The 12467-nt window shown below is 43.7% G+C and overlaps 1 protein-coding gene across 4 annotated transcripts in view; it reads left to right on the forward strand.

Annotated features, from left to right (window-relative positions):
- Positions 1-9888: 9888 nt before the first annotated feature.
- CAST (calpastatin) overlaps positions 9889-12467 on the forward strand; it is a 108733-nt gene continuing 106154 nt past the window's right edge. For 3 of the 4 annotated variants that reach the window (XM_049647626.1, XM_049647632.1, XM_049647633.1), the window contains exon 1: positions 9889-10049. In XM_049647626.1, the coding sequence (XP_049503583.1) occupies positions 9975-10049 (75 nt within the window). In that variant the 5' untranslated portion in view covers positions 9889-9974. Of the gene's footprint in view, positions 10050-10491; positions 10712-12467 lie in introns of those variants that run through there. The other variant, XM_049647631.1, reaches the window with a different exon arrangement.

Consider the following 12467-nt stretch of genomic DNA (forward strand, 5'->3'; position numbering starts at 1 on the left):
AATCTTACAAGTGGAATTACATTTGAAACATATAAAATAGGAATAATTTTTACATTTAAGATAATTTGGGGGGCTTCTGGGTGGCTCAGTTAGTTAAGCATCTGACTTTGGCTCAGGTCATGATCTCACGGTTTATGGGTTCAAGCCCCACATCAGGCTATGTGCTGACAGCTCGGAGCCTGGAGCCTGCTTCAGACTCTGTGTCTCCCCCTGCTCCTCCCCCACGTGTGCTCTGTCTTTCTCTGTCTCTCAAAAATAAATAAACGTTAAAAAAATTAAAATAAAAAAAGAATAATTTGGGTAGGTAGGGTGTACTTAGTGACTTACTTCCAAAGAACAGAGTATGGAAAGGGAGAGATGTTAACTTCTCAGTGGAGAAACCTGGCAAACATGACCTTACCCCAGTGATGGAGGTTGACATCATCACTGATAAATCACATGGATATCATGGATCCTCCATACAATGTGATAAGAAGGCCAGTTACTAGTATAGTGTTCCTCCAAACTGCAAGTCTTAGCCTAATCATGAGAGAAACATCAGATTTGTTTTCAAATTGAGGAAAATTCTACAAAACATCTGACCACTATTCACAAATTCAAAATTGCCAAGGTTGTGTAAAACAAGGAAAGCCTGAAAAACTGTCACAGACCACAGAGGAGACTAAGGAGACATGACTGCAGTGTGATATCCTAGACCAGAATCTCAAGCAGAACAAGGACCTTAATGAAATAACTGGTGAAATCCACATGAAGTCTGCAGTTTAGTTAATAGCAATGTACCAGTGTTGGTTTCATAATTTTGACAAATGTGTCATGTTGATGTAAGATGGTGACATTAGGGGAAGCAGAAACTGGGAATGCTCTACTTTGGAAAGATAATCTTTGCAACTTTCTTGTATATCTAAAATTACTCCAGGGGCACCTGGGTGGCTCAGTTGGTTAAGCATCCCACTCTTAAGCTCAGGTCATGATCCTAGGGTCATGAGATCGAGCACTGTGTCAGGCTCTGTGCTGAGTATGGAGTCTCCTTGGGATTCTCTCTCTCTCTCTCTCTCTCTCTCTCTCTCTCTCTCTCTCTCCCTTGCCCCAAATTATGCCAAAACAAAATTTTAATAGAAAATTAATTTCAGGGGTGCCTGGGTGGCTCACTCAGTTAAGCGTCTGATTTGGTTTGTGAGTTGAGCCCTACATCAAGCTCTGTGCTGACAGCTTGGAGCCTACAGCCTGCTTCAGATTCTGTGTCTCCCTCTCTCTCTCTCTGCCCCTCCCCAACTTGTGCTCTGTCTCTCTCAAAAGTAAATGTTAAAAAAAAATAAAATTAATTTGATATTTAACAAGAATATTCTGAGAATAAACACCCCTAAAATATTTTAAATAAAATTTCATTTGAAATGACCATTTTTAAGTCCTAAAGATAATTTTCCTACAGTTCATTCCTGCCTTAAGTGGCTGATCAACATGAAATGTGAATCTGCCAAGTAACAAAATTACTTTTGCTATGAGTACCTTTTTAAAATGTCTTGGAGAAATTGCAAATGTCAGTGAGTATGGAGAAGAGTAAGTGACCATCCTTGTAGGAGGATCTTAAAGTGTCCTTTTGAAATTCACACATAGTCCTCATGTTAAGGACAAGGTTTATAAGAAAGAGTTTGTTTTTTTTTTATAACAGCTTAATTGAAATATGATTTATATACTATACAATTCACCTGTTTTAACTATAAATTTCAGTGGTTTTTAGTATCTTAATAGACATGTAAACCAGCAGTCAATTTTGGGACATTTTCATTACCTCAAAAAGAAACCCCAAACCCTTTAGCTATCACCCTCCTGTCCTCACAACCAGTGCCCCCCCAACCCTAAACAACTACTAATCTTTCTGTCTCTATAGATTGGCCTATTCTGACATTTCATATAAATGAATGATATATAACCTTTTGTAACTGGCTAGTATTATTTTTATATTCTCCAGATACACTCTGAAGAACAGATAGCTAAAGTACCTTAGAAAAATTAACTTTTATCACTCCAGGTATTAAACCACTCATTTAAAAATATAATCTCTGGGTGCCTGGGTGGCCCAGTTGGTTGAGCGTCTGACTTCGGCTCAGGTCATGATCTCACAGTTGGTGGGTTTAAGCCCCGCATCGGGCTCTGTGCTGACCGCTCAGAGCCTGGAGCCTGTTTCAGATTCTGTGTCTCCCTCTCTCTCTTCCCTCCCCTGTTCACGCTGTGTCTCTGTCTCAAAAATAAATAAACATTAAAAAAATTTTTTTTAATATAATTTTTTTAAAAATATAATCCCCATCCCAACGCATTATACATCCCATCCATATATAAACATTCCATTTCAAATTCCATGACAAGTTTTATTTTGTATATATAGCAAAGAATAAATACAGAGAAGTGATGAGGAGCACCAGCTAGAGAGCTAGACCACTTGATTCAAATGCTAACAGAGTCACTTAGCAGCTGTGTAACCCAGGGCAAATTCAACCTCTCTGGGCCTTAGTTTCCTCTTCTATAGCATGTTTCCTACTTCCTAAGGGTGCAATGAATGAATACATGCAAATTTATGCAAAGTCCTTAAAAACTTGAATAAAATCTTGCCATTTGCAACTATGTGGATGGAACTAGAGTGTATCATGCTAAGTGAAGTAAGTCAGAGAAAGACAAATATCATATGATGTCACTTATATGTGGAATTTAAGAAACAAAACAGATGAACCTAGAGGAAGGGAAGCAAAGATAAGATAAAAACAGAGAGGGAGACAAACCATAAGAGACTTTTATATACAGAGAACAAACTGAGGGTTGCTGGAGGGGAGGTGGGTAGGGGAATGGGGTAAATGGGTGATGGGCACTAGGGAGGGCACTTGTTGAGAGGAGCGCTGGGTGTTATATGTAAGTGATGAATCACTAAATTCTAGTCCTGAAATCATTATTATACTATATGTTAACCAACTTGGATTTAAATTTGTTAAAAAGTTTCTAATATATAGTAAATACTATATGTTTTCTACATATTTACTGTATCAACTGTGAGAGCCATTCAGTACCATTAGTACCACCAAGTGTTTAGACAGTTCTCTTGACCTTCTAATCTTATATGATCAGATTTTCTACTTCAAGTATCTTCCTAAATTCCCCAGTCTATGTCTTTTATCTTTTGAAGAAAGAAGTTTAGCCTGGGGGAAAAAAAAAACAAAACAATATGTTCTTACTCATCCCATAAGTGTTTAGGGAGGACATATTATGTGCCAGGCATAGTCTCAAGTTCTAGGAATAAGACTGAAATGACCCTTTTCATCACAAAGTCTAGTGTGGTAGGGTCCCCTCCCTAAGGAGAAAGAGAAAAAAGGGAGAGAAAAATTGAAAGTAACCTGGCTATGCGCCTATGTGAAATGACCCTTTTCATCACAAGGTCTAGTAGTGGGTACAAATACACAGTATGACTGGGATCAAAGAACATATTAATATGCACAAAGATTTCACCTCCATTGGGCCTTCTAGGAAGAATTATATCATCACAGAAGGAAACAAGGAAAGAACATCTTCTGGTTCGATTTGGAGGGTTTATAGAAAAAGTTTTGGAGCATGGAGGAAATAATGGAACTAAGATAGAAAGAGAAAGGATTTGGGGGGACATCTGAGTGGCTCAGTTGATTAAGCATCTGACCCTTGATTTTGGCTCAGATCATGGTCTTGTGGTCTTGAGATCAAGCCATGCATCAGGTTCTGGCTGGATGTGGAGCCTGCTTAAGATTCTCTCTGCTCTTCTTCTGCTTGCTTGCATGTATGCACATACATGTTCTCTCTCTCTCTCTCTCTGTCTCTCTCTCTCTCTCTCAAAAAATAAATATTTTAAAAATTAAAATAAACTAAAAAATAAAAATAAAAAAGGAAAAGGATTTTTAAAGATGTTTTGCTGAGTGTTCAGATTGTGGACCCACTCGGGAATTTTCTATTGCAGTAAAAGGATTGCAGTAAAGATGAAAATGCTTTTAGTTACTTTTGGACCACTGGACCACTTTTTATTTAAATATAAGCTGCATTTAGGATTAGGCTGTCAGAATCTTTGACTTGATATGGACAATAGACAGCTACAATGTAATGCACAGTTGCCAAAAGTTAGTGCTTTGGAAAAGGGAAGGGAGGAGTGCTCCAGGGGGGTGGGAAATGAGCAAAGGCAGAACTGGGAAGAGCCAAGAATGTTCCAGGATCTGAAAGCAGAAGGGCATGCCTGGAGCACAGCCCCATGAAGGCACAAGCCAGACCCTGCAGGCCCTGGGAGGCCATGTTAAGGGATCTAAACTTCATTCTGTTGGCAATAAGGAACCATCAAGGACTGTAAACAAGGAAGAGAGATGATTCATACAGCACTAGTCAGTTGTTGGCCCCAAGAGTATACTGACTCAGAACTGAACTGTTTTCAGGGACCCATACCCCCGAGGATGCAGAGACACAGACCTAAGGGAATTAGTAAGGAAGGTGGAAGACAGCTGAAGGCTTATAGCTTACTAGCAAATGACCTATAGAGCAATCTTTTTTTTTTTTTTTTTTTTTTTTTGCTTTTTGCTTTAAAACAACTAAACAAAACTAGAAAATAAAAATTTTATTTTCCCTTTATTTCTAACCATTCTTTGCAGTCAAATTTTAAAATTGTCGTTTCCATGTATCTAGATGGCAGTATTCACGGCATGGCTGCTCTGTGAAATAAATTGTTCTTCAGTGACCCCTCTGGAAGGCAAATGTCATCGTAAAAGGGGGAGAAATTTAATTAAATGGGTAATATCATCAGACCTAATGTTTAGTTGCATAGCAACGTGACAGCGTACTTTGGTAATATCAATTCCTTCCTCAATACTATTTGCCAAGTTTTACGGTGTTCTATTGCACTGAGGACTGTAATATGTGTGACAAGCTATCCAAATCCCCTTCAGGAATACAAAAGCCCTTATTCCAGCTCCTAGGAGTGCCCCAGCAGACAGCTCTCATCTCTCAGCTCCTTTGGGGGTTATACAGCTTAAGGGAGTCACTTCCCTCCCTGGAAGCCATGCTCCCTCACTCCTGGCCATACCCAAGAACAGTGATGCAGGCTTGAAAGGACTCAGCCCTCTCTCACCAGCCCCCAACCGTTCTGAAGGGCTTCCTGTCCTGGTGGTCATTCCCTGCAGGGTTGTTATGGGAGGCTTCTACTGGATCTGCACCCCAGCTCAACTTCTCTGTTGACCCATCCTTCCCTCCCTCCCACAGATGTTGATCCCTTGAGTACTCCCTAATAAAGCCCTGAAAAGGAGGTATGATCTCAGTCCTCTTCGGTCCACACTGACAACAAATAGGCTGAAGAACAAGACCTGAAGGTATTCTGCAGGTGTTTTACTATCTGCAGGCACTAAAGGATGAGAAATAAAACATGAGGGACTAGCTATGGGTATGTGTGTGATGCAAGTTCCTGTTTGGTAACAGTGAAAACTTGAAAGATGACTTCATCTGCTGCTTATTCTCTTTGCTTTCTTCATCCTCTGTCCCTCCATCCTTCCATCTCCATTCTTTCTCCCTCTTGCCACCCCATCAGCCACCCATACACAAGCCCAACATGATCTGAGAAGCAAGGTATCTTCATCCATTCAGGCTGCTATAACAAAAGGGGTGCCTGGGTGGCTCAGTTGGTTAAGCGTCCAACTTTGGCTCTGATCATGATCTCACGGTTCGTAAGTTCAAGCCCTGCATCAGGCTCTGCACTGATGGTGCAGATCCTGCTTGGGATTCTCTCTCTCTCCCTCTCTCTCTGCCCCTTCAGTGTTCTCTCATTCTCTTTCAAAATAAATTTAAAAAACTGTTAAAAAAAAAAAAGTACTACAGGCTGGAGAGCTTACACAACATAACAGAAATGTTCTTCTTGCAGCTCTGGAGGCTGGAAGTCTGTGATCAGGGTGCCAGTAAGTTTGAGCGAGGGGACTTTTCCTAGCTGCACACTTTTCATTGTATTCTCACATGGCAGGAAGGGCAAAGGAGCTCTCCTGGGACATCTTTTATAAGGGCATTAATCTCCATGAGAGCTCCGCCCTCATGAATTAATCATCTCTTAAAGGCCCCACCTCCTAATGCCACCACATTGGGCATTAGGATTTTATTATGGGAATTTGGGGGGCACAACAACATTCAGACCGTAGCACATGGCCAAACTCCTGTGATCTAAACGCATTCTCTTACTGACTAGCACCTCTTCATCCCCTTTATCACAGAACTTCACCACTGAAGCCATTCTTCTGGATAATTCAACAGTCAGAATCATGAAGTTCCTAGATACACACATGTTATAAGGGAAAGGAGGGTCTGAAACTTTGCATATTATTCCTACGTCTTTGGTTATTTGCAAGGATGCTTCTTTTTTCCTTTTTCTTTTTTTTTCTCTGGTTTACTCAGGAAAATGTCACTACAAAGTGAAGCAAACCTGGCTGAGAGTCTCAAGATGGCAGACAGGACAGGTAAGTTTTGGTGGGACTGGCAGGCACTTGGACATCAGCCAGAAGGTACAGGCTTTCTGGAGGTAACCTCCATTCCAGAAATATGTGGTGTTGTAGAAAGAAATATCAACCAAAGGAAGGGGACTATTCAAACTGTGAGTACCTCAGAAAACTACTCTGAGTCCTCCTCAATCTCACCCCCTGGCTGGGTTACCAAAACCCTCTCAGTTGTCAGATCTAATAGACACTCTTCATACGTTGTCTGATGCAACTTTTGAGTGAAATTTTAAGTGTTTATTTATTTATTTGAGGAGAGAGAGAGAAAGAGAGAGAGTACAAGTAGGGGAGGGCAGAGAGAGAGAAGGAGAGAGAGAACACCCAACAGGCTCCCTGCTGTCAGGGCAGAGCCTGACACAGGGCTGGAACTCAGGAACTGTGAGATCACTACCTGAGCTGAAATCAAGAGTCGGAGGCTTAACCAACTGGGCCACCCAGGTGCCCCTGAGTGAAATTTCATACTGTGGACCAGCCCTTCCTTTTAGAAACCCCTCATTCCTTGGCCTCTGGTGCTTACTTCTTTACTGGATTCCTTCTGCCTCACTCTAGCTCCTTCTCAGGTTCCACTGGCTTCTTCTCTGGACTCCATCACGTCTTTGTTTTTCTCATTTTACATGCTTCTGGATGAAAAGTGATGGGGTCCTCAGTAGCTCCAGCAGCAGTGGGGATAAAGAGGACATACAACGTGAAGGCTGATTGGAGGAGGTTTCCAACTCACTCAAGTCAAACATCAGGAGAGGAAGCAGCCCCTGAGCTCCCTTCCTCCCCAGCCAGCCCACCCTTGCATCAGAGCCAGAAGTCCCATAGTTCTGCCGGAATATCTTTGCCAGCCCTTTCCCTTATCCCACGGTCATGTAGTGGTGGATTTATTTGCCTTTCCCCCTAGACCGTGAGGTCCTTGGTACCTCCAGAGTCTGACATATTGCAGTCATCCTGTTACTGAGTAAAGGAATGAGGTACTTAAAATATGTACAAATAAAAATGTAGCACAAGTTGCCATATATACTTAAAATGAGCTTCCCTAAGATGCTCAAATGCTGGGCGTGGTATCAAAGTTCAAATTTCTCACGGACCATAGAGCAAGTGAAAACACCATCCTTCAACTTATTTGTAATTCTTCTTTACTCATAGTCATTAATGCACAGTTTAGCTCAAAATTGTTTCTGCTTATGTGAGTTCCAACTCTCAAGCAAAGCCTGAAGGCTAATGTCATTATCTCTTGTAGATTTTCATATCAATTATACTACCTACTACAGTTACTGCTCAGTAAATAGTAAGTTGATAAATGGATTTATTACTCCTAAACTTGGACCAGCAGCTCCAGCCAGGCAGGTAGGCTCTTTTATATTTCCTGAACTGCCCCATCCCTCTTCTGTCCACATCCCACCATGCAGCCAGTCCACTCAAGCCTCCTTTCTCTTCCTATAATCACCAAAACCCACAGAACCCCAAACTCCCAAAATAGATTTGTACTTATTCATACCTGTATGTCTCTCAATGTCACCCAAATGATCATGCATTACAAATGCCATATGACTTCAGCAAAACTCTAAGTACCTGGAGGGCAGGGAATGTGTATTTTCATCTTTATATCATTCCTTCTATAATTTCTTTCACAGTTCTTTACAAGGAAGACTTTTAAGAGGTGTAAAACTAACTGGTATAAGTTCAATTTTAAATACTCTGTCAGAAAAATACCTCAAATTTTAATCAACCAACCATTATTCATCCGGATCTAAAACCTGAACCTTGGAGCACCTGGGTGGCTCAGTCAGTTAAGATCCCAGCTCTTGGTTTCAGCTCAGGTCATGACCTCACAGTTTGTGAGATTGAGCTCCGCGTCTGGCTGTGTGCTGACAGCATGGAGCCTGCTTGGGATTCTCCCTCTCTCCCTCTCTGTCAAAGTAAATAAATAAATTTTAAAACCTGAACCTAGGTTCTCTAGGCTCTGAAGTAAGGAAATGTTTCAGTTCCTGGGACCACAGGTGGGGCTGCCTATACCTGGCTCCTATTAGTTTTGGTGTGTGTGTGTGTGTGTGTGTGTGTGTTTTAAATTACTTTAGGTGTTTAGTTGCAAGTCATTTTTTCAGGCTTATGACATATTTCCCCAATTATGAATGTAATTCATACTATCAATTGATTTTCCTTGAATGGACAATCATAGACCCCTTGTCGAAGTTGTTACATTTTTACCTATAAATTCTAAGCTGGTAGCCTGTGTGTTGGAACTACTAGGTATAAATGGTAATAAGTAAACAACTGTTTAAAAGGAAATCCATTTAAATCACCCCTCTCTCCTCCCCGCATCAAGAAACCTGCTAGCCAGTAAAAGAAGTCAAAATCCCTAAAAATGAGAGAGGAGAGGGAAACAAGAATTCATCCTGCCAAGCTCAATGTAGCATGACAAATCTTTTCCTACAATCTGGCTTCTCTCTCTCCAACTGTCTAAAACACAACACTGCAGACAGAGGCCACCCCCAGGCCCAAAGTGTCATTGTCACTGCTGGGAAACTGGTTTTTTTCTGTCAGGTCTGAGCACAAATCCGCAGCAACCGATGGCCAAAGTCTCCGCAGAGGAGCATTTTCTAGACAGGCTTGTTACATTTCACTTACAGGCCCAAACCAGGAAGTGCGGTTTAAGATGAGCCAAAGACAAAAAACACTTCAGCCTCGGTAACAAAACCCAGCCAGGATCCAGAAAGCCTATAGAGGTTTAAATTGGGGACTATTTGGTTTGGATTGGAACCTCGGGCTTCCCACCCTTAAACGTTTCTAAACTTTCAAATCGCGCCCCCCTGCCCAAAAAAGCCACCAAAGAGAGACGACATAAAACATGCACAGGAGCGCGCACACAACCTACACAAACACACACATCTACACAAACACACGCACAGACCAATTTGTTTTTGTGATCCGCTTCCTTGTCTAGGCGGTCCAGGATTTAAGTCGGTAAATTCTTCTCCAAACTAAACCAGGGCAGATAGCAGAAAAGGGGTCTAATTCTGGAGATTTTTAAGAAGGGTCGAGGCGTAGACTGGCCACGCCCGGGTCTCGCTCTCCCGTTGCACAACTGCAAGCTAAGTCTGGGCAAGTCCAAGGAGGAACCCTGAGACCTCCAGCCCCTCCTTCCCGCAACCCACGGGAGCAGCAAAGTCCTGGGAGGAGGGGAGGATCCCTGGGTGAGGCTAACGGGGCCGAGGGTGTTAAATTTCAGCCCCGGAGCCTTGTACCGCTAAAGCGGGGGCCGCCGCCAGCTGCGGGCAGGAAGGGGAGGACCCAGCCGTGCGAGGGGGAGCCCCCGCTCGGGCTCAGGGCTGGGTCGGAAAAGCTGCCTCACGGGCGCGCCCGCCGGCCCTCTGCTCCGTTCCTCCCTCCCAGAGCTCCCCGCCTGGCCCTCCCTTCTAGTCTCCGCTGCGCCCTCGCGAAGGCAGCGTTTGCAGCGGCCTTGCTATGTCTCAGCCGGGCCAGAAGCCCGCGGCCTCCCCGCGGCCCCGGCGCGCTGCAGCGGCCCGCCAAACCCAGGAGGTGAGTGGCGCTCCTGCGGGAACCACAGGGTTGGGCGCTGGGAGACCAGGGCCCATAGCCGCGGGACACCTCTTCTGGGCGTAACCTGTCTGGCCTCCAGCACCGTGCGCCCCCTCCCAGGCCGGAATAGGGCGCGGGGCTCAGTGCCCGCCTCTGGGCAGGTGGCTGGTGGTGGCAGGTTATTCCCGGACTGGGGCCAAGTGCACTGGGCGTGGCACGAACTCAACAGGGGCTGGCCCGCGCCGGGAAAAGTTGGATGGTAAGAGGTGGGTGAAATGAGGATAGGGATGAGAGGAGGAAAAAGTTCACTCGGGACCCCTAGAGTGGGTGGGGTGGTTTAACTGGACCGCGGGATCCTCTTTTCCGTCTAAAGCCCAGGCTGCAGGGCGTGGCTGCCTGGAGAAATAACACATCTTCCCTAACCAGCCTCGAGCCAAATCGGGCGGGGCGGGGCCAGCCGACCGGGGCGGGGCCTGCATCGGGCACCGCCCCGTTGCCCTCCCCCCTGACAGCTGCGGGGCTCGCCGAGCTCAGAGCGCGTCCTCTCCAAGCAGGCGAAGTGAGAACCCTCCACCTTCTGTACCGCACGCCGGGCCCTCCGCCGCACGGCTCTGAGCAAACCGGTTATCGCCATGGCGTTCGCAAGCTGGTGGTACAAGACGGTAAATAGGAGCGATCGTGCCTGGGCAGGAACGGGAAGGGACTGTGTTTGCTTTGCCTTTCCGGGATTGCGGACGAAGTATTGTTGGGGAAGGGGTGGGGACCAGGTGGGACCTCCTCTCAGGACTTAGGTTAGGCTCCGGGAGAGGCCGAGACTCACCCTACTGTGGTATGCGCGAGCGCGTCGGGGCGTGCGAATGGATGTGAGCAGTTGCGCGAGGCTCAACTCGGCTCACAAGCTGAATGGGACAGGAATTCTTGCTGCAAGAATTTCTCCCCTGGATGCGGATTCCTGGATGAACTCAGCTCTCAAGAGCTTAGATCTAGTGTTTCTAACCTGTAAGCAAAGCTCAAAACTTTTAGAGAAACGTTCTTGGACATACATTTTCCAACACAAAGGAGGAGAGGCAGCCAGGATGGGGTCAAGGAGAAAACCCCCAACTCCAAGAAGCAAAAGCAACGGAGATCAAGGCCCTTGTGGAGAATGACACAGAGAGAGCGATAGGTGTTCTGTACTTTATTCCCAAAAAAGTACACAAAAGTTGTGTTGATAGGTGAGAATCGAAATATTTATATCCCATTAATTTATGTGAAAATTTGAAAAATTTAGTACACCTCTCAGCATGTGGTATTATTAGGAAAAGCAAGGTTGTAATCAGACACACTTTAGAGAGAAACCTTATATTGGAATCAGTAAACTGTCACTGATCACCCAAATGGCCATTCATTGAGCATTTATATGCCAACCCCAGTACTGGCCTCCAAGTACACAGCAGAGAATAAGACAGTAGTTCTGTTTCTCGAAGACCAACAAGTCAACCTTTCTGAACCTCTTTCCACATCTATAAAATAAGGGCTGTAATAGGCACCAAATAAGGGTTGGTGAGGACTAATTAGATTCATGGATCAAAGTACCAGACACATTTACTTTTAATGGTAGGGAATTACAGTTTCCCTGAAGATATTTCATTGTAAATGTTTCCCATTACATTTTCTGGGCTCTTAAAATGTAACATTTATGTGCTGAAGCAAAAGTTTATTTTGAGTCATTGTTGGTCTAAGTTGGAAGGTGAGAGGTGGGTGAAATGAGGATAAGGATGAAAGGGGGAAAATGTTCACTCGGGACCCCTAGAATGGGTGGGGTGGTATAACTGGACTGCAGGATCCTCTCTTCTATCATGGTCCTAAGTTTCTTACCAAAATGCACGTGTATTATCTGCAAATATGGATGGCAGTATTCCAGAGTTAACATCAGACTTTTCTTTCCAAATTAATGGTTCTCTAAAAGAAATTATGCTGGAATATTTGACATAGTTTAAGTCAGTACTTTTAACCCTGTTATGTTTAGACATAGTCTGACATTTTGCTAAAATCTCTTATAATCCAATTTTGGAACTACTATAAATTTTTTTTTGTCTCTTAGAATAAGCAAACTGTCTGTGATCAGCTTTGATTCTTACCAAAGCAGTGTGCCATCTAATAGAAATGTTGTGTGAGCCACATATGTAATTTAAAAATTTCCAAGTAACTACATTAGCAAAAGCAAAAACAGGTGAAATTAATGCTAATAATATACTTTAACCCACTGTGTTGCAAACATTATTTCAACATATAATCAATGTACAAATCATTGAGATATTTTAGATCTTCTTTTTTATATTAATTCTTCAAAATCTAGGGTGCATTTTATACTTATAGCACATCTCAATTCATACTTGCTACTTTTTCAGGTACTCAATAGGCATGAGTGGCTAAGGG

This window comes from Panthera uncia (assembly GCF_023721935.1).
Source record: "Panthera uncia isolate 11264 chromosome A1 unlocalized genomic scaffold, Puncia_PCG_1.0 HiC_scaffold_17, whole genome shotgun sequence".
In the NCBI taxonomy this organism is placed as follows: domain Eukaryota; kingdom Metazoa; phylum Chordata; class Mammalia; order Carnivora; family Felidae; genus Panthera; species Panthera uncia.